The sequence below is a fragment of the Paroedura picta genome, chromosome 9 (assembly GCF_049243985.1).
Source record: "Paroedura picta isolate Pp20150507F chromosome 9, Ppicta_v3.0, whole genome shotgun sequence".
Lineage (NCBI taxonomy): Eukaryota > Metazoa > Chordata > Lepidosauria > Squamata > Gekkonidae > Paroedura > Paroedura picta.
The window spans coordinates 53,623,998-53,645,011 of record NC_135377.1 but is presented as its reverse complement, the minus strand read 5'-3'; the positions used below and the strand labels follow the sequence as shown (position 1 = coordinate 53,645,011).

Genomic DNA, 21,014 nt, shown 5'->3' with positions numbered 1-21,014 from the left:
CGGACTCGGAGTCACTACGGTTGGCGATATCCTTAAGGAGTTCTGCCTCGCCATGGAGGCGGAATTGTTCAGCAAAGTCGTGTGCCTCGGAGACCGGCTGGGAGCGGTGAGTGTCATTCTATCCCCTTTGCCCTTTAAATTTTTTTTCTTGCTTGACAGGTCAGCAACGAAGACGCGATACACCCCACGCTGACATGCAATGGCTTATATTCTTTTCTTTCCCTTATTCCAGAGTATGGACGGGTTTGCCAGGCTTGGATTCCCGCATTGTTTTGCGGCCGTCGATGGAAGCCACATCCCTATCCGTGCCCCCGGGGGAAGCATAAAAGAGTACGGGAACAGGAAGGACTTTTGCTCTGTTCTCCTGCAAGGAACAGTGGACTTCTCCGGCCGGTTTATCGATGCCGAGGTGGGGTGGAGTGGCAGGAGGCATGATGCCCTTGTTTTCAGGGAATCCAACCTCAGGAAAGCCATGGACGAAGGGGTCTTTGTTCCAGGAAACCCCACCGCCACCATTGAGGGCGTGCGTGTGCCGGCGTTGGTCCTCGGGGACGGAGCCTACCCATTACGACGCTGGCTCATGACTCCCTACAAGCGGCCAAGGACGGACGTGCAGAGCCACTACAACCTCAGTCACTCCCGGGCAAGGAATGTAGTGGAGCGTGCCTTTGGACGTTTGAAGTCACGGTTCCGTTGTTTAATGTCACGACTCCATGTACATATTGACAATGTGACTCCGCTGATAATCGCATGTGTGATTTTGCACAACATATGCGAGGACAAGGGACATAACATCCCCTTCCCTGAGGACGAACCTGAACCTGTAGTCCTTCAGGATACACAGGACATCCCTGAAGCAAGGAGAAAAAGGATATATGCTGAGGGGTGCAAGGTTCGGGACGCCATAGCCACCCACATCTACAGAAACAGGAGGCGTGTTTAATTGTTTTTCCTACTCTGTTGTTGAATAAAGTTTTGTGTTCTTTGTTTAACCTTGTCTTGTGCGGTTGGTGTACTTTGCCAGCAAAAAAACGGGGATTCTCTGGTCCAAAAGCACTGTGACAGCCCTAAATGCTAACTCCCCACTGAAATTGACAAACACAATACGGAAGCGCTGAATGGGGAAAGTTCGGGGAGGCGGGTAGCCAGGAAGTATTGGCGACCCCTGTCAAACCGGAGGATCAATCCACTTATGTTCCAATGAATAATTTTATTGGTGGGCAGCTTTGATACATTTAAAAAACGGGGTGGTCGATCGGAGCAACGTACGTTCGTTCCCTAACCGTCATTCCGAAGATGCCGAAGCCACGGAAGGGCTCCTTCTGGCAGCGCGCCGAGGCTGAGGCACTTCTGGAGCTTGTGCTCCAATCGAAGAGTGTTGGCCGCCTTATGGCCAGCACCCACTGCCACACCAAGGGTGCTTACCTGGTGTTGGCTTCAAAGCTGAGGGAGAGGGGCTACGTCCGGACCTGGGAGCAGGTCCGGACAAAATTCAAGCGACTTAAGCTGGACTTCCTAAACAGTCTGGAACAGTGGGGGGGGATCCCGCAGCCAAGTGGGAGAACGGTCTTCCACGACCAGATGGTTAAAATATGGGAGAAGGCTGGGAAGCCCCCCCTGGACATGAGGAGGCATATGGGTGAGTGCTGCCCTCGTTGTGTTTTGCCCTTAAACATGCATGGAATGACTAGCTGCCTCTTTCCCCTGCTGTCCCCAATGAAATTCAAGAAGGTATTTAGATGCTGTCAACCCCCTCAGACTTAGCCAGCCAGTACTGTAGAACCACTTTGGTTATGCGCTTAGACTCTAACTGTGGTGTGTCCACCAGCTGTGTTTCATCTCTGTTTTGTGTGCTTTTAATTATGATTTGTCTTTTTCTTTGCCCAGCCACACAATCACCATCCAAGCTGGCAACAGCACCTGAGCGTGAGGAGGGGGAGGAAGAGGGACCTTCCACCTCGGGACAGGCTGCAGGTGAGAGTTTTATGTCTGTGAGGGAGACCCATGTGTGTGTACCCCCATGGAGCCATATGGGAGCCTGATGTGATGCTTCCTTTTGGAGTGTGATCAAATTCTTTGTTTGATTTCTATAGCTGAAACTGTGGAGGCAAGGCTGCGTGCCATGGAGGCCAGAGTTACTTCCCTGGAGGCTCAAGTGGCAGAGCTGAAAGGGGAGATTGAGCAGCAAAGGCAACAGAGGGAGGCGGAAGAACGTAGGTTATGTTCCCCACTGCCCAACTCTTCTCACACTGTGGCTAAGGCCACTTAAAAGTGTATGCATGTAAACTAAAGAAATTTGAAAATATGTGTGGCACTAATGTGTACTTTTTCTCCCTCCCCACACAGTTAAGAAGAAGGAGGATGAGGACCTCTTCCGCCGCAAAGTCCGGGGGTCCGTGGGAAGGTTGAGCAGGAGAGTGAGGGAGATGGAAGGGGCTGGGCAGGGGAGCAGTGGGACCTGAGTTTTGTTTCCTGTTTGTGTTTTGGGGTAGGGGTTGGGGGGGGGCTCCAAGTTTCATTCCCTAATGTTTTTCCCCCTGTTAAATGTATACTTTTGTTAAAAAAAATAGGTTTTCCAGGGGGGTGGGGGGTGGTGGTGCTGGTGGGGCTCCAAGTTTCATTCCCTAATGTTTTTCCCCTGTTAAAATGTTTTTTAAAATAAAATGTTATTGCAAATTTTATAACAAGATTCCAGTGTGACTTCTTAAACTCGCACATATTTAACCCCACACCACACTCCTAAAACTCCTTGAACTAACACCCCTCCAACCTCCAACCCACACAGCAGTACCACAATATAGACAATCACTAGAGAGGCCGCTTTCGGCCTTGCAGATTCTACAGTAGGGTACACAGAGACAGAGTCAAAAATATAAACTTTATTCAACAAACAACAAAACACAGATAACATGAAATAGAAAAAGTGGGCAAAACTAGGAGGGGGAGTACTTGTCTGCTGGTTTTATTTTTCTCTTTCCGAGAATAGTCCTCCTTCTTGTTTGGGTGGAGGCATTCTGAGAGGGAGTCGGTGGGGTGGGTGCTGGAAGTGGTGGTGTTGGTGTGGGTGGTGGTGGGGGGGGGGGCCGATTTGTGGAGGGTAGGCCCTTTCCATGACCACTACAGCCCTCTCCATGAGTCTCCTTATCAGTCGCACCTCCTCCACGCCTTCGCGTAGGATTTGGTTTGTCTCTCTAAGGACTGCCCTCAATTTTCTCCCCTCCTGGGCAATGAGTGTGAGCATGGCTTGGTCAGCGGCCGCGGCACGCCGTGACTCCTCATAGCAGTGCTCAAGGAGCCTCTCTCCCACGCTTGTCAAGACGGAGACGCGCCTCAGCCTGCCGCGTTCCCTCGTAAGCCTCTCCTCTGCTGGGAGCGCACCTCTAGGTGGTGGGCTGCCTGGAGCCAGGGGTGGTTCCTCCTCCTCATCTGAAAGAACCTCTGTTGGCAAAAAATGAGAAACAAAACTGTTAGTAACATCAATAAAGTCAAAACACACCATGGTGGACATGGTGTTCTTTTTTGTCCCCGTGTTTTCCTGCCAAGAATTTAAACAATCCCCGGCGAGCACATGGCTATTGTTTGTTTGCCCATGGTGTGCTTTTACTTTTGCCTACTTTCACAGCAGGACTCTCAACAATTAAAAGGGAGCACATGGTTAGTGCCTAGCGACATTGTCCTGCAGCTATGGCTCGAAAGGAACAGGTCATGCACGCTCACCATCTTGAATCTGTATCCGCCTGCGCCGGGCAGGAGGTCCAAGCACCCCGGGCTGTTCCTCCTCCTGTGTTCCGGGTATGAAATCTGCAAAAAAAGGAAAAAAACAGATCTAGGACCAAAGGGTGGCAAAGCCAGCTTCAAAGCCTACACCAGCAACGCAGAGGGACTCTCTTCTTTCTCTTAGCAGTGCTGCTGCCCTGCACAAACAGAAAAGCACAAAGCAGTTAAAACAGCCCCCCGCCCTATTTTTACTAATACTTACCAATGTTAGTTGATGCCCCCGAATCACTATCCACGTCAGGTGCTGCTGGAGACTCTAGGGGCCCCGTCCCTGGCAACTGTGTCTCTGTGGACAAGAGCAGAAAATAGTGAAAAATGAGCAAGCATACACCATGAACCACAAAGCAAGCTCCCAAAGTAGTGAGCCAAAGTACTGCAGAAGGCCTATGGGCGAGGCATGCAGCAAATATTTTGGGGCTGTTGGTTAAACATTACCGTTTCAAATACTAACCACATCAAGCACTCCACAGCCAACCATCTTATTAAATCTTTTAAAAATTAAAATTAAATTATAAAATTAAAACCGTTTCAAATAGTAACCACAGCAAGCACTCCACAGCCTACCATCTTTTAAAATCTTTTAAAAATTAAAATTAAATTATAAAATTAAAACCGTTTCAAATAGTAACCACAGCAAGCACTCCACAGCCTACCATCTTATGCGTTGCAACGAACACACGAGAAAACGATGCCCAAACGTCAGAACACACATTTGCTCAAAAGGAAATATAAAATAAAAAGAAAATCACTTACCGGAGGCAAGGGGCGTTTGCTCAGGAGCCTCCTCTGGCTCCCCAGGAACGATTGCGATCAGGTCCAGCGTTACCGATTCCGCGGCTCGTTGCTGGACGGGGGGTGGAGGGCGAAAGCTGGACGAGGTGCCCTCGCCGGGATCCTCCTCAGCGGGTGGTTCCTCGACCGGGGCAGCCGGCTTCCGAACCACCTTAAGGCTCCGGCCGACGCGCTTCGGCCTGCCGGATCCTTCCCCGTCTCCGTACAGCTGGCGCTGCTCCTCGAAGTAGGGGCAGGTAACCTTTTCGTTGCCGGAACCCTTATTATGGTTCACGGCACGCATGTACTCTGCCCTCATTGTCTTGGTCTTCAACCGGCATTCAAGGCCGGTCCTGTTGTGGCCCAGGGCGCGCATCTTAATGGCCACTTGTTCGAAGACCTCCCTATTCCTGTGGGAGGACTGGAACGCGTCCTGGATTTTCTCCTCCGAGAAAATCCCGATCAGGTCCCTGATCTCCGCGTCCCTCCAAGTTGGGCCACGGCCGGTTGCAGGGACGGACGAGGCTTGAGAAGACGATTCCATGTTGCTTTCGCTAGTAGCTGAGCAAAATGGTGGTGGGAGGTGCAGGGTGCAACGGATCATATACCTTCCCGCACACAAAGACAAAGGGACTAGCCGGCTCCTGATTGGTAGAGGGCAGTAGGGGACACGCGCATTGGCCACATTAGGTCACATGTCACGTTCAAAGCTCCTCGCGCGGGAACAGGATCTGCTCCTAATGGCCAGATTGGCGCCCTTGTTGTTTGACTTAACGCATGCGCTGATTCGTTTACACGCGAGAAGAGCAGTTTGAACATGCAGCGGGAGCCATTTTAGGAAAATTGTCCGCCATTACACAAACGCATGCCGGTGTTCAACCGAGAGCAAGTGCGGCAGTACTCGGCAGTTCCCCAATAATATTCACCAGCCACAGCATAAATCAACCAAACATGACATGTTACTGGCGTACGTTCGTTGGCACGCTCAGAGGAATGTTTTTTAAAATGAACGGGGGACGGCGACTCCGCTTGCCGGAGGTCTAGCCGCCAATGGAAGGGGTTGTCCGCACCCAAGCACAAGCACGCACCGGGAACCACACAAAGACCCACTACACATAAGCCGCCCCTCATGATATCACCACGAATCATGTCTATTGAACCCCTGTAAGCTAAGCAGGAGACTGCGAGCGGCGACCGTTCGTTGGCACGCTCAGAGGAAAATTTTTTAAAATGAACGGGGGACGGCAACTCCGCTTGCCGGAGGTCTAGCCGCCAATGGAAGGGGTTGTCCGCACCCAAGCACAAGCACGCACCGGGAACCACACAAAGACCCACTACACATAAGCCGCCCCTCATGATATCACCACGAATCATGTCTATTGAACCCCTCTAAGCTAAGCAGGAGACTGCGAGCGGCGAACGTTCGTTGGCACGCTCAGAGGAAAATTTTTTAAAATGCTCCCTGTACGTTGACTCCGCTAGGACTGGCCGATGGTAGACGGGGTTTTAAGCTTTGGGAAAATTTTGGGAACGTGACGGTGTGTGCCACTGTGCTTGTGAAAAACTCTTGTGGTGTCCGGGCAGAATTTCCGAAAGTGATCGTGCTTGAAAGCCAGTCGCTGTCCCGTTGCCTCGTAGATCCCCGCTCGCTCGGAGAAAAAAAAAATGGCGAACAGTTCGCCGGAAGTTTGGAGGACAGGCTCGGGAGGAGGGACTTTGAAGAACCCGCAACAATGGTTACGCACAGGTCTTTAGCGCTACTGTTGCAGATTGGTTGCAGGAGTGTATCGCTATCCGGAGGGTGAATCCAGTTTTCTGGATTCCCCTAAAAGCGCTACAACGAAGCGCTTTTGGCGGGTCGGTTTCAGGATTGTTGCAGATCGTTTACGACGTCGTGCGTTATGGCAAATTAGTAGCGTTTTCAATCAGCAACCATTGTGCTATTTTTAAGCCGTGGGAAATGCCCCTGAGTCTGGCTTCCGCCTCTGATGGTGCCCACAACTTGTTCTCAAAAATTCCAATACAACCCATGGCTCAAAAGCTGCAGCATTCTCCCTGCAGCTAAGGATGGTCTGGTCAATGGCTGGATGGAGAAACACCTGGGGTACCAGATACAGCCTTCAAATACAGAATGAAACAAAGACAGGATGCAAATGAAGTCGATCACAATAAGATTCCCAAACACAGTGATCACTCAGCCACTGTTTCTGATAACCCCAGAAGGGGGTCTGTCAGTGAGGAGGTAAACAGTAGACAAGCAGGACTCCCACCTGCTCCCCAACAACCCAAGCCCCAAACTAGGCCAATATATTCAAGACCAGTTATGTTTGATACAGGGATCAGCTGAAGGGGAAAACAGTCCTGTATGAGGATTGCTACTCCACTTCCACCACTCAGTCCAATGTTGATGATCAAGTATCATGGGGGAATAAGTTGGGTGAGCAGAACAATCTCAGCTTCAGTCACCCAGGTCTTGGTCACCAAGACCATTTCTGTACCATGAATTCAGCCCAGCACAGAGCTCGTCTGGTCGTAGGGCTAGTTCCTACTTCCGGATGATGTCGGCACTGGCCTGGGGTGGTCTGGGGTCTGGTGCAACCCAGGCCCTCAGTTGGCCTGCAGCAAGGGAACATTTCTCTTTTCCATTGCAGACCTCATTTGGGCATATATCAGGCCTGGCCCATCTGGAAGGGGAAAAGCTGGACCATCCTGGCCTGCAGTACTGCATCCCTAAAATGCCGCCTGGGGCATTTATTTTTATTTTTAGAAACATGGTATTGCATTGTTATGCAAGCATGTGTCCCTAAAAATAAAAACAATCATGATGCTCCCCCCCCCCCACACACACAGCACAGTGGAATCTTCCCACCCTGGCTGCCTCATGCGGAGGCACACATCCGGCCGGAAGGGGTGCAATGTGCCAAATGCTCCCCTGTGCAGGAGCAGGAAGACTTGGGGTGACCTTTCTGAGCCAGAAACCAGGTGGCAGCCTGGCACCATGCCTCCTGTGCTAGGTCAGAACATCCCTCCAGGATAGTCTGGAGGATTGTGGTCTTACACAGCATCATGGTCAAAGAGAAGGGAATTAACTGGGTCTGTACATCATCATTCCTTGGGATGAGGTCGAGATTAAAAGGGGTCCAAGAATTTCTGCATCTTGTCACTCTTTGTGAAATAAATCTCTTCCCACCACCATCTTACAGGAGTAGTCCAGCCAGCCAGGACACAAGGGCAGAAGGGAAACAGTCCCCAACACCTGTTTATCCCCCGCCCAGGATTCCAAGGCATCTGATGTAATTGTCAACTGGGCTGCTCTATTCTATCCAAATCCTCTGCTAAGTCTACAAAAACAACATTTTTGAGGAAAGATGCTTGATGTGAGTTGGGAGAGTTATCCACTATCTGTGTCAAAGACCCTGTTTTTCCCAATTCAAAATCCTCAACACAATATTTAAGTATGACCTCATTCCCCTTGTGTTAGCAGGATGGGTATAAATACATGCATTGGGTGAAGGGAACACACTGTCTGCAAGAGGTAGAACTAGAGGGTTGAACAAATCAAAGGGAGGTTGGGCTAGAGTTAGCTTTATCATAACCACCTCAGCATCCACCTTTCGGGAAAGGGAAATCTGGAACATTAATGCTGAGAAACTACTTAATTAGCAGACTTTTAGACCTCAATTGAGCCAAACTAGCAATGGCTGCTGTCTGCTCTGAAGTCAAAAGAGCAACAAAAGAGCTTATTAAGTCTTCCTTCAGAGTATCATTAAAAAGAAAGTCTCTATGTTGTTTTCTGCATTGGTCTCCAGGCAAACAGGAAGGTCAACCTGACCAATTATGTTATGGTGTGAAGTGCTAGCTGGCCCTCTCTTCAGGTGCTTATCTCTGACTGCAAGACTGAAGGGCTGTAGTATTTTCAGGGTTTTTTTTTTAAGGAATTTTTTTGTTTTCATAAGAAACCATGTTGCATCTTGCATTTAGGAAATATTTCCATCAGATTTTAGATTGCATGAGATCTTTAAGAGTAAGAAATCTTCATAAAAGAGTTGACCTTGACGTTGGGGTGGGGTAGCAGTCATGTATACCATTTATTAGGATGAAACAAAATATCACAAACAGTCATACTTTATTATAAAATGGAAATATTAAGAGCCAGCCAGGGAACCTATTTGAAGTTAAAGACTTCATTGTTGCCTTATAGTTCAGAGGGTGAAAAGACTTATACTTAGTCATGGGTTGCTAAATGTTGTCAGGTCAATTCAGATTCTGCATTTGCAGGCAAATCTGCAGATTATAGAGATCAGCTCCCCAGGGAAAAATGGCTGCTTTGGAGGGGAAATTCTGCAATGACAACTCATCTCTGGGCTCCTGGAGTTGAAAGGACTACTTAGCAGGGGGGAAACTCTGTGGCAATGTGCCCCAGAGAAGTTGTGAATGCAAATCTCCAGTTGGGACCTGGGAATTGGCTAGAATTGCAGGTCATTTACAGGCTGCAGAGGTCAGTCCCCCTGGAGAAAAAAGACTACTTGGGAGAGGGGAACTCTCAGGCTTTGAATCCCATGCAGGTGCAGGGATGTCAGGCTTCAGGTGGGAAAGAAAGAGAAATGCTGTGTGGCAGTAATAGCTAATAACAATAAAATCAAATAACTAACTTGTAACAGTTTTTTTCCTTCAATTAAAATATATAATTTATAGCAAAATTTGTATAAAGAACTGAAAAACTTTCAGTCTGTACATTCTTCAGTTCAGCTCAATATCAAAATAAATAAAAACAGTTATATGTTACAGAGAGAGAAAGACCTATCCAATGGCAATACAATAAAATAAAGTGTTCTTTTTACAGTTTTCCTTATCTGTTTATTCAGTAGGACTTCTTGTCAAAACGGCATCCAGGTAATTTCCGTTTTCAGTGAAATTCTTTCCTCAGTGACAAGTCCCCTGAGTCTTCAATATTTTTTATCAATTTTATAAGTATCAAGAATATAAACCTTATGTATAGTAATAATATAATAATTGGCCACAGGCTCACATAGGTACGGGGAAACTGGTCTGTGTTGACATTGGTTGGCAAAAAACTTACAGTGGGTTTCTCAGTTATTGCCTCCATGTCAGCATTTCTCAACTTTTTAACCATTGAGAAATCCCTGAAACATTCTTCAGACTTCAAGAAACCCCAAAAGTGGGATCCCCAGGTCCCAGCTGGAGGCTGGAGATCCTCCAGAATGAAAGTTCCTCTCCAGATTGCAGAGATCGGTTCCCGTAGAGCAGTGGTCCCCAACATTTTTATCATTGGGGACCGGTCAACGCTTGACAATTTTACTGAGGCCTGGGGGGGGGGGGGGCTTCTCAGAGCAATCCACCAGAAGTTCCTAATTTAAATTAAAAGAATCCCCTAACAGTTAATTAGCAAGTCAAAATAGACTTACACCATCCTCCTGCAACAGTTTCTTCTGCCTGTGTTCTAGTTACATCTTTTTCAGATATTGGCAATTTGTACAGCTTGGTGTAGTGGTTAAGAGCAGCGGCTTCTAATGAGGTGAGCTGGATTTGATTCCCTGTTTCTCCAGTGCTGGGTGATCTTGGGCTAATCACAGTCCTGTTAGAAACTATTCTCATAGAGCAGTTTTTTTCTCATAGCTCTCTCAGCCTCACCTACCACAACACACGGGTGTTGGTTGTGGGGAGAGGAAGTGAAGGTGATTATAAGCCACTCTGAGACTCCTTTGGGAAGTGAAAAGTAGGGTATAAAAACCAGCTTCTACTGGGAAGGTGCTACTGGGAAACTCTCTACTGGAGAGCTGCATATTACCATGGTGCTTCTGTGCCCCCACTACAGTTTCCCTATTTTCTATGCAATTGCTCTCAAATTTGCTTTGCTGTGATCATCTTAGGAAGATTAGAGCAAGACCAAGGTGGAATTCCATATGGTAAGGGAAAGTCTACATATTCCCAGTCCCACCCACATCAGCATTATCGTATATACTCACATATACGCTGAGTTTTTCAGCACTGTTTTTACACTTAAAAGATCTCATCAGTTTATACGCGGGTAATTGATTAACAGCCTGCCCCCAGCCAACTATTCACAGTATTGCATCTGCAACATGAGCTCTTTGCAAGTGAGCTAGTGGCCTCCAGTTAACCTTTGCCTTCTGCAAAGATCTTAAAAACTAAGCTCTTTGCAAGTGATCTAATTGCTTCCAGCTAACCATTGCCTAGAGCCTCTTGTGGCACAGAGTGGTAAGGCAGCAGAGATGCAGTCTGAAGTTCTGCCCATGAGGCTGGGAGTTCAATCCCAGCAACCGGTTCAAGGTTGACTCAGCCTTCCATCCTTGCGAGGTTGGCAAAATGAGTACCCAGCTCGCTGCTGGGGGGGTAAACGGTAATGACTGGGGAAGGCACTGACAAACCACCCTGTATTGAGTCTGCCATGAAAATGCTAGAGGGCGTCACCCAAAGGGTCAGACATGACCCGGTGCTTGCACAGGGGATACCTTTACCTTTAACCACTGCCTTCTGCAAATATCTTGAAAGCTTCTCTGGCAGCTTGCAGGTCATCAATGGTTTGACTGAGGGATTCTGATATTTTTTCCCTTTCTTTTCCTAATAATTTCTTCCAAACTATTCTTTTAGTTTCTGTGGGTGGGATGGAGTGGGGTGGATTTTGGGGGTGCTTTGGGATTTGCTGTTTTTTCAGTGTTTCTTCTTTTATCTGAGGGGCAGCATTGTTTGCCTTTTCTTCTTGAGATTGTGTTTCTTTTTAAAGTTGATTTTTACAGTTCTTTCTTTCAGTTTTCAGTTTTATAGTTCTTTCTTTCAGCGTTTTGTTCTGGGGTGCACTGTAGCCCCCCCTTTGATAGCTGTTGTACTTGTTGTAGTAGGTTGCCAACTTTGGGTACTATTGTTCTGCTCTGATTTGCTGGCTTGGGGGGGCACTGTTTGGTTCTCCTGCCAGAGCTGTTCTCACAGAGCAGTTCTATCAGTGCTCTCTCAGGGTGTCTGGCATCAAAACAGGAAGGGAAGGCAATTGTAAGCTGCTTTGAGACTCCTTTGGTTAGTGAAAAGCGGAGTACAAAAACCATCAGCTATTCATCCTCTTGACTTTTCTGTATTTGTTGGGAGGGAGGCTGGATGGGAAAGCTTGTGATGATTGAGCATGTATTAAGTGCATAGGCCACCCTGTAAATTTATCAGTAGCCTGCAGAATTTCCCACCGTCGGCTTATATGCGAGTCAATAAGTTTGCCCAATTAAGTGCCTCAGCTTATATGCGGGTCGGCTTATATGCGAGTATATACTGTATTTTCCTTTCTGTATTTGCCTGGGATGGCTACCTCGAACACATTTTGCCCTTCTCATATTGCAAACTGCAAACCTCATATGACTTACTCATAAATAAACATTCCAATGGCAGAGGCTTTTTCTGGGCATCCTGGGTCCTAGAGGAATAGACTGTTTCTGGGCCTCCTGTAGCCCTACAACTCCAGAAGGCATGGAGAGGCTGCCCCAGTTCTCCCTACATTCTCTGAGCTATAATAGGCCACATCAACTTACTGGCAGCTGGACATGCTCTGAGGCTGGCTCCTTTTCCACCAGTAAACTTCTGAAACTGGCAGGAAGTTGAAGGTGGAGAGCTTATTAAGCCCTTTCTGGGCTGAGAGATGCCTCCTGATTAGGTCTAAACTACCTAAGTAGCCCATGATTGGATTAGGGCCAATTAGGTAGTGAATGACTTGGCATTTGGGGTTTTATAAGGTTTACTGTCTGATGATAATAATTTTAAAAGGCTGACTAGATCCAACTCTATGTATGCAAACATGAAGCTTTCTAGTTTGAGGGGTACTGAATCTACCAAATTTTTGTTCTTAAGTATCAGCAGCCCTCTTCAGAATTTTGTGGCACACAGGCCAATAACTTAAGAAAATATGATACTCTAAGACAATCACTCTAATTTAGTGGTCCCCAACCTTCTTGTAGTTGGGGACCGCCTTCAAGGGTGGGAGAGAGCCGGTGGCCCGGCCGCCACCGCGGCACGTAAACGTGCATGCGCAATAACCGCGCATATGCGTTTTAGCCACTAAGTGGCGCTAACGCGCATGCGTGCACATTTTCGCCAGCAGGGGATGCAAACACGCATGCACAGCAGCTCTGCGTGTGCGCGTTTGCGTCACTGGCATGCCGGCGGCCGCGCCTGCCTCTTTCCCCCCCTCTCGCTTTGAGGGAGGAGGCAGGCGCGGCCGCTAGTGGCCCGGTACCATGGCCTTCGTGGCCCGATACCGGGCCGCAGACCGGGGGTTGAGGACCCCTGCTCTAATTCAAAGAACTGATCCAAAGTATATAACTTACTTTTTTAAAAAATGTTGCACTTTGGTTTATATTTTCAAAAATTTCATAAATGGGATTTGTACACCCATCTACCATGCAGAGTTTCATGTGCACTTGCAAATTGTAACATAAAAAGTCTAGTTAGCTGTCAGTTTAGACAGAAAATTTACCATTATAATATTAAGGGGGGAAATTGTGGGGAACCCCTATGAAAAAATCAACTCCATTTACTTATGAGAATTAATGTATGAATCCAGCATTCTGTAAATACTCATTAGTTGGTTTATTATTATTATTTTGTACTTTTTAATATCCTCTTTTTTCTTTTATATTTCCATGTTTTCTTTTATATTTCCATGTTATATTTTTAATATATTTTTTATATTTCCATGTTTTCTTAAAATAAAAAATAAAACACATGCACAAAGGCACACATATATACGTATAATTTTTTAAAAATCATGTTGGATTGTGTTCTACTCACTATTGCTGAAGGGTAGTAATAGATATGTAATAATAGATGAGATATTCTGAGCTATAACTCTCATTAAGTCCTGCCTGCCTGAACCTGACTGATTCAATTATCAATAAGCTGAAGGGTGTAAAGTTACCTTCTGCTCCCAAGTAGTTTTCCTAGCAATTCCAGACGCCCATGAGTTATCCCAAGCATGTCCCTTCCTGTTGAGAAATGTGCAGATACTCTTCTACTTATATTTTGTACTGGAAACAAGAAAATTGTCATCTGATAAGATGTGATAGATTTCAACTTCACAATATAATGTACTGTAAACTTCTTTACACATGCCTTATAGATATAAATGAGAGCTGAATTGAAGTATTATGCCTGCAGTACTGGAAAAAATACATTTAATATGTAAATCCATTTTAAAAGATGGACCCAGAAATGTTGGCTCTGCAGCAGAAGATCTTGATTCAAAACCAAGAGCTGATTAAACTATTTAAAACCAATCCCATGGATATACAGTTGATTTAAGCAGTATTAAAAGCGGCCATTAGAGAAGGCTATGGTTGGCATGGCAGGTGGGCAGGCCTGAAGAGATGCAGCTACACCTGGCTTGTTTGTAAGGTGCACACAGGTGATACACATGTGGCAGCAGTGTGAGGGGCTCTGGGGCACCTATTTAAGGTGCCTCATGCCAGAGCTCTTCCGCTCTATCACTGTGAGCTGTCTCAACTGCATCCCACCCACCCTATGGCTATGGTTCAAGGTTTTCTTTTGCATATTTGTCACAGCTGCAGAATAAGGGGGGCATGAGGTTGAGCTTTGGTCAGGGACCAGTTTCCATACTGAGACCCTGGGGTGGGGGTCTCAGTAGGAGGTAGGCTAATATTAGCATGACCTTACCCTGATGAGAAGGTCAGGGGCTTGGAGCCAGGAGGAAGGAGGAAGGAATGGTTGGATGAGGTGGGTACCTGGCAACCATTTAACCCATGTCACTTGAGCACATTTCAGCAAATGAACGCTGTGTAGGGGATGGCTCTAACCTTCGGCCAGGCCAACCCTATTGTTAGGTGTTTAATAAAGCTTGCCAAAGAAACATGACTAACATCTTGATTGGCCTAACACCACCCTGTTGGTCAATACATACTGCATCAATATTGACCTTGTTTGTTACCATGTAAGATTAAAAAAAAAAAAACTTGCTAGTTGGTTGTTACTTAATGTGGCCTATTTTTCAAAATCCACATGGAAATATCCTGAGCAAAACCAGATCAAAATCCACATGGAAATATCCTGAGCAAAACCAGAAATTCCAGTTTCCAGTGCCTTTCACTCTGAAATAACAAGTTGCTGACAGGTTCTACACAAGATTTAGACAGATGCCCCCCTCCCCCCAATCACTTATACAAGTTTGGAATTAATGCTGAGATTCACACAGTGTGAAATGAGAAAGTCCATGAATAGATAATAAAACAAATATCTGGGAATTAGCAAAATCAATCAGTCAAAATAATATGAAGCATTCACTGTCATACCCAAAACAAGAAAGTCTGCATCAGTCATACATGCAAGAATTGGAATGCTTTGGAAGTTAATTCACTCAAGTGTGCAAGCAAGAGACCAAGAGGTTAAAGTGACAGGAAGAAGACAAGGACGACAAGTGATGTATATGTATATGTATATGTATATGTATATGTATATGTATATGTATATGTATATGTATATGTATATGTATATGTATATGTATATGTATATGTATATGTATATGTATATGTATCAAGTGAAGGGCTAGTTCCCAGGCATTTGGACATCAAATAATCTGAAAATGTTCTATGGAGAAAAGCAACACTAACTTGTTTGGTATACCATTGCATACTTCTTCCACTATACAACCAGTCTGAGAATTATATAGTTTGAAGGAAATGAATATTCTTTATATAAAACATAAACGTGACACTTTACAGATACACTTATTTACTGTTTAATTATCACATCCATGAAGTATATTCAGATGATTGTCGCACCAGATTTTGAAAGCAGTGTGATAAAAAAAACAAGTGAAGAAACACACATATGCACATGATAAGCACAGTGACGATTCACAACACTTGCAATAGGCAATAAAATATTCTTGCTAGATTTCTTAAGCAAATTTAACTCCTATAGTGTGAGAAGGATGCAAAAGACTAACATAATTGCTGGTCTGGGTTTTATTTCTTCAACAAGAATACATATTTTCTATATCCAAAATCCATAAAGGGGGTATTAATCTATAACTTCATCAGCCCCATCAGGGATAGGAGTATCTGAGAGTCAGCAAAGGGGGCTTTGCTGCCACGGGGCAGGGGAGTGCCAGGTAAGGACACAGAAGGGAGCCTTGAACTCCCAGCCCCAGCAAGTCAGGTGGCAATGCAACAGTGGTGAGGGGAGGAGCCAGGCTGGGCACCCTTTATTAGGAGCTGCCTGAATGGGCCCGCCCTCTTTTCCCCCTTGGTGCCTGAAGTAAGATTCCATCCTCCTTCCTTGATGGTTGATTTGTTAGAGGCAATAGATTGTTATGTGAATTGTGGTTTACGAAGAGTGTTATTGTTTATCTGTCACAGCTGGTGGATTGTAGGCATGAGGCGGATCTTTTCAGGCCAAGCCTGTATGCTGGTCTTCCCATGTTGGGGGCCCTGATAAGGGGATGTGTGGGTGTGGAGCCAGATGGTGAGCTTACATTTCCAGGTGGTGGTTGAAACCCAACAGAGGTGGATGCCCAGTCGGTTCGCACCCAGCTGTCACCTCCGAGGAGTCAGCAGACCATATATTCTGGGAAATACAGGCTGGCTAGCTGGTGGAACCCATCAAAGAAGGCCTGCTGACAAGGGCTGCCTTGTGGTCAGCTGACTGCAGGAGGGAAAGATCCATTCCCATGCTAGGCCATGCTCATCCAATAAATAAAAGTCTATGGCCAATTTTCATGCCAAAAAAGTTCAGTGTCCTTACTGAGGTGCAACCAATATCCCCCTGCAAGGCAAAGCTGAATCCAACAAGTTTTTTTTTCAACTTTTAGAAGACTAAACAGGATTTGTTCTCCCAAATTTTAAACACGTCTTCAGAAATTTTCAAACCCATGTCAGCCTAACAATTTTTTAAAAAGTAAACCCTAAGCTTCATTAATTTTTTTTAAAAATGACTTATTTTATTGGAATTCTAGCCAAACTTGAGGTCCACACAGATATCCACCCAGAGAGATCCCTAGAAACCCACAAAACCTACTTAATTTTTTAAACCTAAACAGATGATTCATCTACTGCAACAACTACTTTAAAAAAAACTACAGGAAAACTCAAAACTCTACAGAACTACTCCCGCAAAATATAACACAGGAAGATATTTTAAAACAATAGAATAAACTATAACTGTTTTATAACTTGTTTTATAAATAAAACTGGGGCAGGAGTTGTATCTTCAAATGTAAACTCTGGCACTTGCTTGCCATCCATCATTTTATTACCCCATCCACCCATTTTCAGTAATATTAAACTATGGTTTTAGATTATATACAGTATGTGAAATAATATTTAAGAAAAGCACACAGGAAGCTTAGTGAAAGGCATTAGTAGCATGATAGAATCAACCATGCATAAAATGTGCACGTGGACTAGTGTTTCTGGGTGTGCATCTCATGTACACACTTTACATAGAATGTTAAGATCATCTTGTGAGGCGGCTTCCACAAAGGAGAGTTCTATATGTGGACGAGCCACAGTGTGGGTTCTTTTCACAAGCCACATGTATTTTTAATGTTAACCTAGTCACCTGCCACTAGCCTATCATAAGATATCATATTAGTAGACAAAGGAAGACACAAAAATGAGACCTTATCAATGTGCTTTGGACAATTCCATTTGTGTTTAAGTTCCTGTTCCTCTTGCTACCTCCCTTCACAGAAATACATATTAATTTGGGGGGCGGGGGAGTAGAACACAATGCTTTCCCGAAATGTGAACAAATAAAGAAGAAAACAATAACAAATGTCCTTCACTTAAGTGTTTATTGTAGCCTGAAATTTTCCATCAGCAGAAAATGGAGATGGATGGGTTAGAAGAGATTAGGAGTCATAGAATGAATACATAGCCTCTGTTTTAAAACGCCCAGCTGAACTGGAAGGGTAAGAGCCACGGAAATGATCTTTGTAAATGTTTACAACATGGAATCTTTCGGTTTGCTTTCAATGCATTGCTCTGAAGAAGATGAACAAAGATGTCTGACTAGTCATGTCCCTAAAAATAAGGAGCAAAGATGACAAGTTTTAGTGGTTTATATATATTATGGATATATATGGAAGAGAAGCAATTCTGACTCTCAACTGTGGTATCTACCATTGGAATCTGAATTACCATCCATTTTTTAATTATATGATTTTTTTCTTCCAAATGATAGTCATTTAGAAAGATAGGGGAAAGTACGGTATAAACAAATAATACTCTTAAGGGTCATTTAACATGAATTCAAAGCCAAAACTTAAAATATGGGGAAATATTCATTTTCATTTATTTTTGATGGGGAAGTGGGTAACAAAATGCACTTAAATTTGTGTAACCTGCACTTCATGATTTAGGAGTGGCATGACCAGAATGATCAATGCAGCATTCCTAGTGTGGTCTAAAGCAGTTTCATCTTTATATATAAACATCAGTTAATTCCCACTACCACACTGGTCAGACTGCACCTGGAGTACTATGTGCAGTTCTGGAAGCTGCACTTCTAAAATGATGTGGACAAAATTGGGAGGGTACAGAGGAAAGTGATGAGGATGATCCGGGGATTGGGGACCGAGTCCTATGAGGAAAGGGTGAGGGACTTGGGAATGTTCAGCCTGAAGAAGAGGAGGTTGAGAGGGGACAGCAGTGGAATTGGCTGCCTAAGGAGATGATCAGCTCTTCTTCAGTGGCAGTCAGTCTTTAAGCAGCAGCTGGACAGATACTTCTCATGGAAGCTTTAGGCTTGTCCTGTATTGAGCAGGGAGTTGGACTAGAAGGCCTGTAGGGCCCCTGGCAGCTCTATGATTCTATTATTCTTTCTCTATATTTATTATAATTTCCCTGAAGAAAAAATTAATAATAGGATTATAAATTCAACCAACATTTTAAATAAAGTTGTTGTTAATAATGAATTTAATTAAATTTACAGCTGCCTTTTACAAATCAGAAGAGGATCACTTCCCCCACCTTTCAGTCAGTCATATTAATATAGAAGAACTTCAGTATTATAGAGAATCTAATTTGTAAACAAACACTGCTTTGGAAACAAATAATATGTTAGAAAACCATGCTAACATGCATATTTTATTTCCATCTAATTAAATTAATAATTAATGCAACAATTGTGCTTTGCAAAAGGGGGATACAAATTCTTGGCTAATGGAAATATTGCAGTTCATTTCTGACTCTGAAATTATTTCTGATTAGACATCAAAAAGGTCCCAATTGTTCCCATACCCCAAAGATAAACTAGGATTTATTAGTTACTAGTAAATAAGCCCACTGCAGGCTTAATGCAGCGGGCACTAGCAAGGCTGGGGAGTCTGGCGGGGCGCGGCCGGGCAGGGGCGGCTCGTGCTGGGCCCGCAAGTCCGGCGGCGTGGCTTACATTGGCGCTGGCGACCCACGAACTGGCTGTGGGCACTGGCAGCGAAGCGATCAGTGGCAGGGCCGGGCGGGTCGGTGGAACCATGTTTGGAGGGTGTGAGGCCGGGCAGGCTGTAGGTGTGCAGGGCAGAGGGCGGCAGCGCAGCGGCGGGCATGCGCGCAACCGGGTGCAGGTGCGGTGGGTGGCGGCACGTGTCGATGGAAGCCATGTTGGGCATGTGCAGGCGTCTCGGAGGCGGCAGCGGAGCAGCAGCGGACCATTGGAGGGCGCTAGGTACGTACAATCGTCTTGAAGCCTCGGGAACTGTCGTGGGAGCTCTCCTCCTTCCCTCCGGTGTGGACGGTGTGGCTCCCCGCCCCAGAACGCTTTGCGTCTCTCGCGGCGTCAGGCCTCTGGGCAGGGAGCCCCCGGCAGCTGCTCTCTTTTGGGGCAGGCGGCGGCTCTCTCGGGCAGGGAGCTGGGGCAGGCGTTCTGTTGGGCATGGCTCTCTGGGGCAGGCGGCGGCTCTCCCGGGCAGCCGCGCAACTGCGAGCCGCTCTTTTGGCTCTCTTTTGGCTCTCTTTTGGGGCAGGCGGCAGCTCTCTCGGGCAGGGAGCTGGGGCAGGCGTTCTCTCGGGCAGCGCTGGGGCAGGCGCTCGGGGAAGCTGGGGCAGGAGCTCTCTGGGGCAGGTGGCGGCTCTCCCGGGCAGCCGTGCAACTGCGACCCACGCTTTTGGCTCTCTTTTGGCTCTCTTTTAGGGCAGGCGGCGGCTCTCTCAGGCAGGGAGCCCCGGGCAGCCGCACAACTGCGAGCCGTGCTTTTGGCTCTCTTTCGGCTTTCTTTCGGGGCAGGCGGCGGCTCTCTCAGGCAAGGAGCCCAGGGCAGCCGCGCAACTGCAAGCCACGCTTTTGGCTCTCTTTTGGGGCAGGCGGCGGCTCTCTCGGGCAGGGAGCCCCGGGCAGCCGCGCAACTGCGAGCCGCGCTTTTGGCTTTCTTTCGGGGCAGGCGGCGGCGGCTCTCTCGGGCAGGGAGCCCTGGGCAGCCGCGCTCCGCGCGACTGATGGAGGCTCCCTCGGGCGGCAGCCTGACGCAGCGCGTCAGGCCGGGAGCAACAGCGAGCCGCGCTGCGTGCGGCTCGCAGTTGCTGCAGCTGGGAATCGGAGGGACCAATCGGCAGGCGCTTTGCGCCTGCCGATTGGTCCCTCCGATTGTCTGTCATGACGAAGGGTCCAATCCGGACCCTTCCTCATCCCGGACACAGCCCGCCCCAGGAGGGCTTACTGTTTTATTTAGTCCGTGGCGCCCGCGGCGCCACGGGCGGTGTACAGATTGTCAGAACCATGCAAATAATTAAATTCACTCTTCCCATTTTGTGGGTGCCTGAATAGCTGCCTAGCTGGATTTGCCAGCATTGGCTCCCAGTTCAGTGTGGCCATAGGCTACATCTTGATTTTTTGGGGGTAGGGTGATTGTGCATAAATATGTTTCCCATCAGATTCATTCTTGACTATACAATGCAAAAGGTTCAACCTTAAATGAAAACACTGCGGGATTTCCTCTCCCACTCTCCTCAGACAGTTCAGCCATGAGTGGCTAGTTCAGGGCCGTTCTCCCCCCCCCCTTTGTGTGCCTATTCCAATGAAATAAAAAGGTCTTAACCTACCCAGATCCTGTCAACCCTGATTAGAGCCTCATCAATTCCACAGGATTCAGCATATTTATATATAGCCCCACCCCACAACAAGAAGTATGAATTGGGAAGGGGGGATATCAATTTTCTGAGTCCATCAAAAAGAACCTCCTCCCATAAAAATCCATACTAATACCCAATATTGTTGCCACAAAGAAGGAAATGTTAGGAGCATTGCAGAATAAAGCACCTGAATTGCCAGCTCCAGGTTGGAAATTTTTGGAGGTGGAGCCTGAGGAGGGTAGGATTAGGGGAGGAAATTCAATGCTACATAATTCCATAGTAGCCATCTTTCAAAGCAGCCATTTTTTCATGGTGAACTGATCTCTTTCCCCTGGAAATCCTGCCACAACCTGGATGTTGGCAACTATA

At 46.4% G+C, this 21,014-nt stretch overlaps 1 protein-coding gene across 1 annotated transcript; it reads right to left on the bottom strand.

Moving 5' to 3' along the window:
• Nucleotides 1-2,654: 2,654 nt before the first annotated feature.
• On the bottom strand, nucleotides 2,655-19,056 carry LOC143844157 (uncharacterized). The gene is made up of 5 exons (XM_077351158.1): nucleotides 18,973-19,056; nucleotides 4,531-4,621; nucleotides 3,980-4,063; nucleotides 3,718-3,801; nucleotides 2,655-3,438 (listed from the first exon to the last, which is right to left on the bottom strand). The coding sequence occupies exons 1-5, from the start codon at nucleotides 19,054-19,056 to the stop codon at nucleotides 2,963-2,965; spliced, it is 819 nt and encodes a 272-aa protein (XP_077207273.1). The 3' UTR covers nucleotides 2,655-2,962.
• Nucleotides 19,057-21,014: the final 1,958 nt, after the last annotated feature.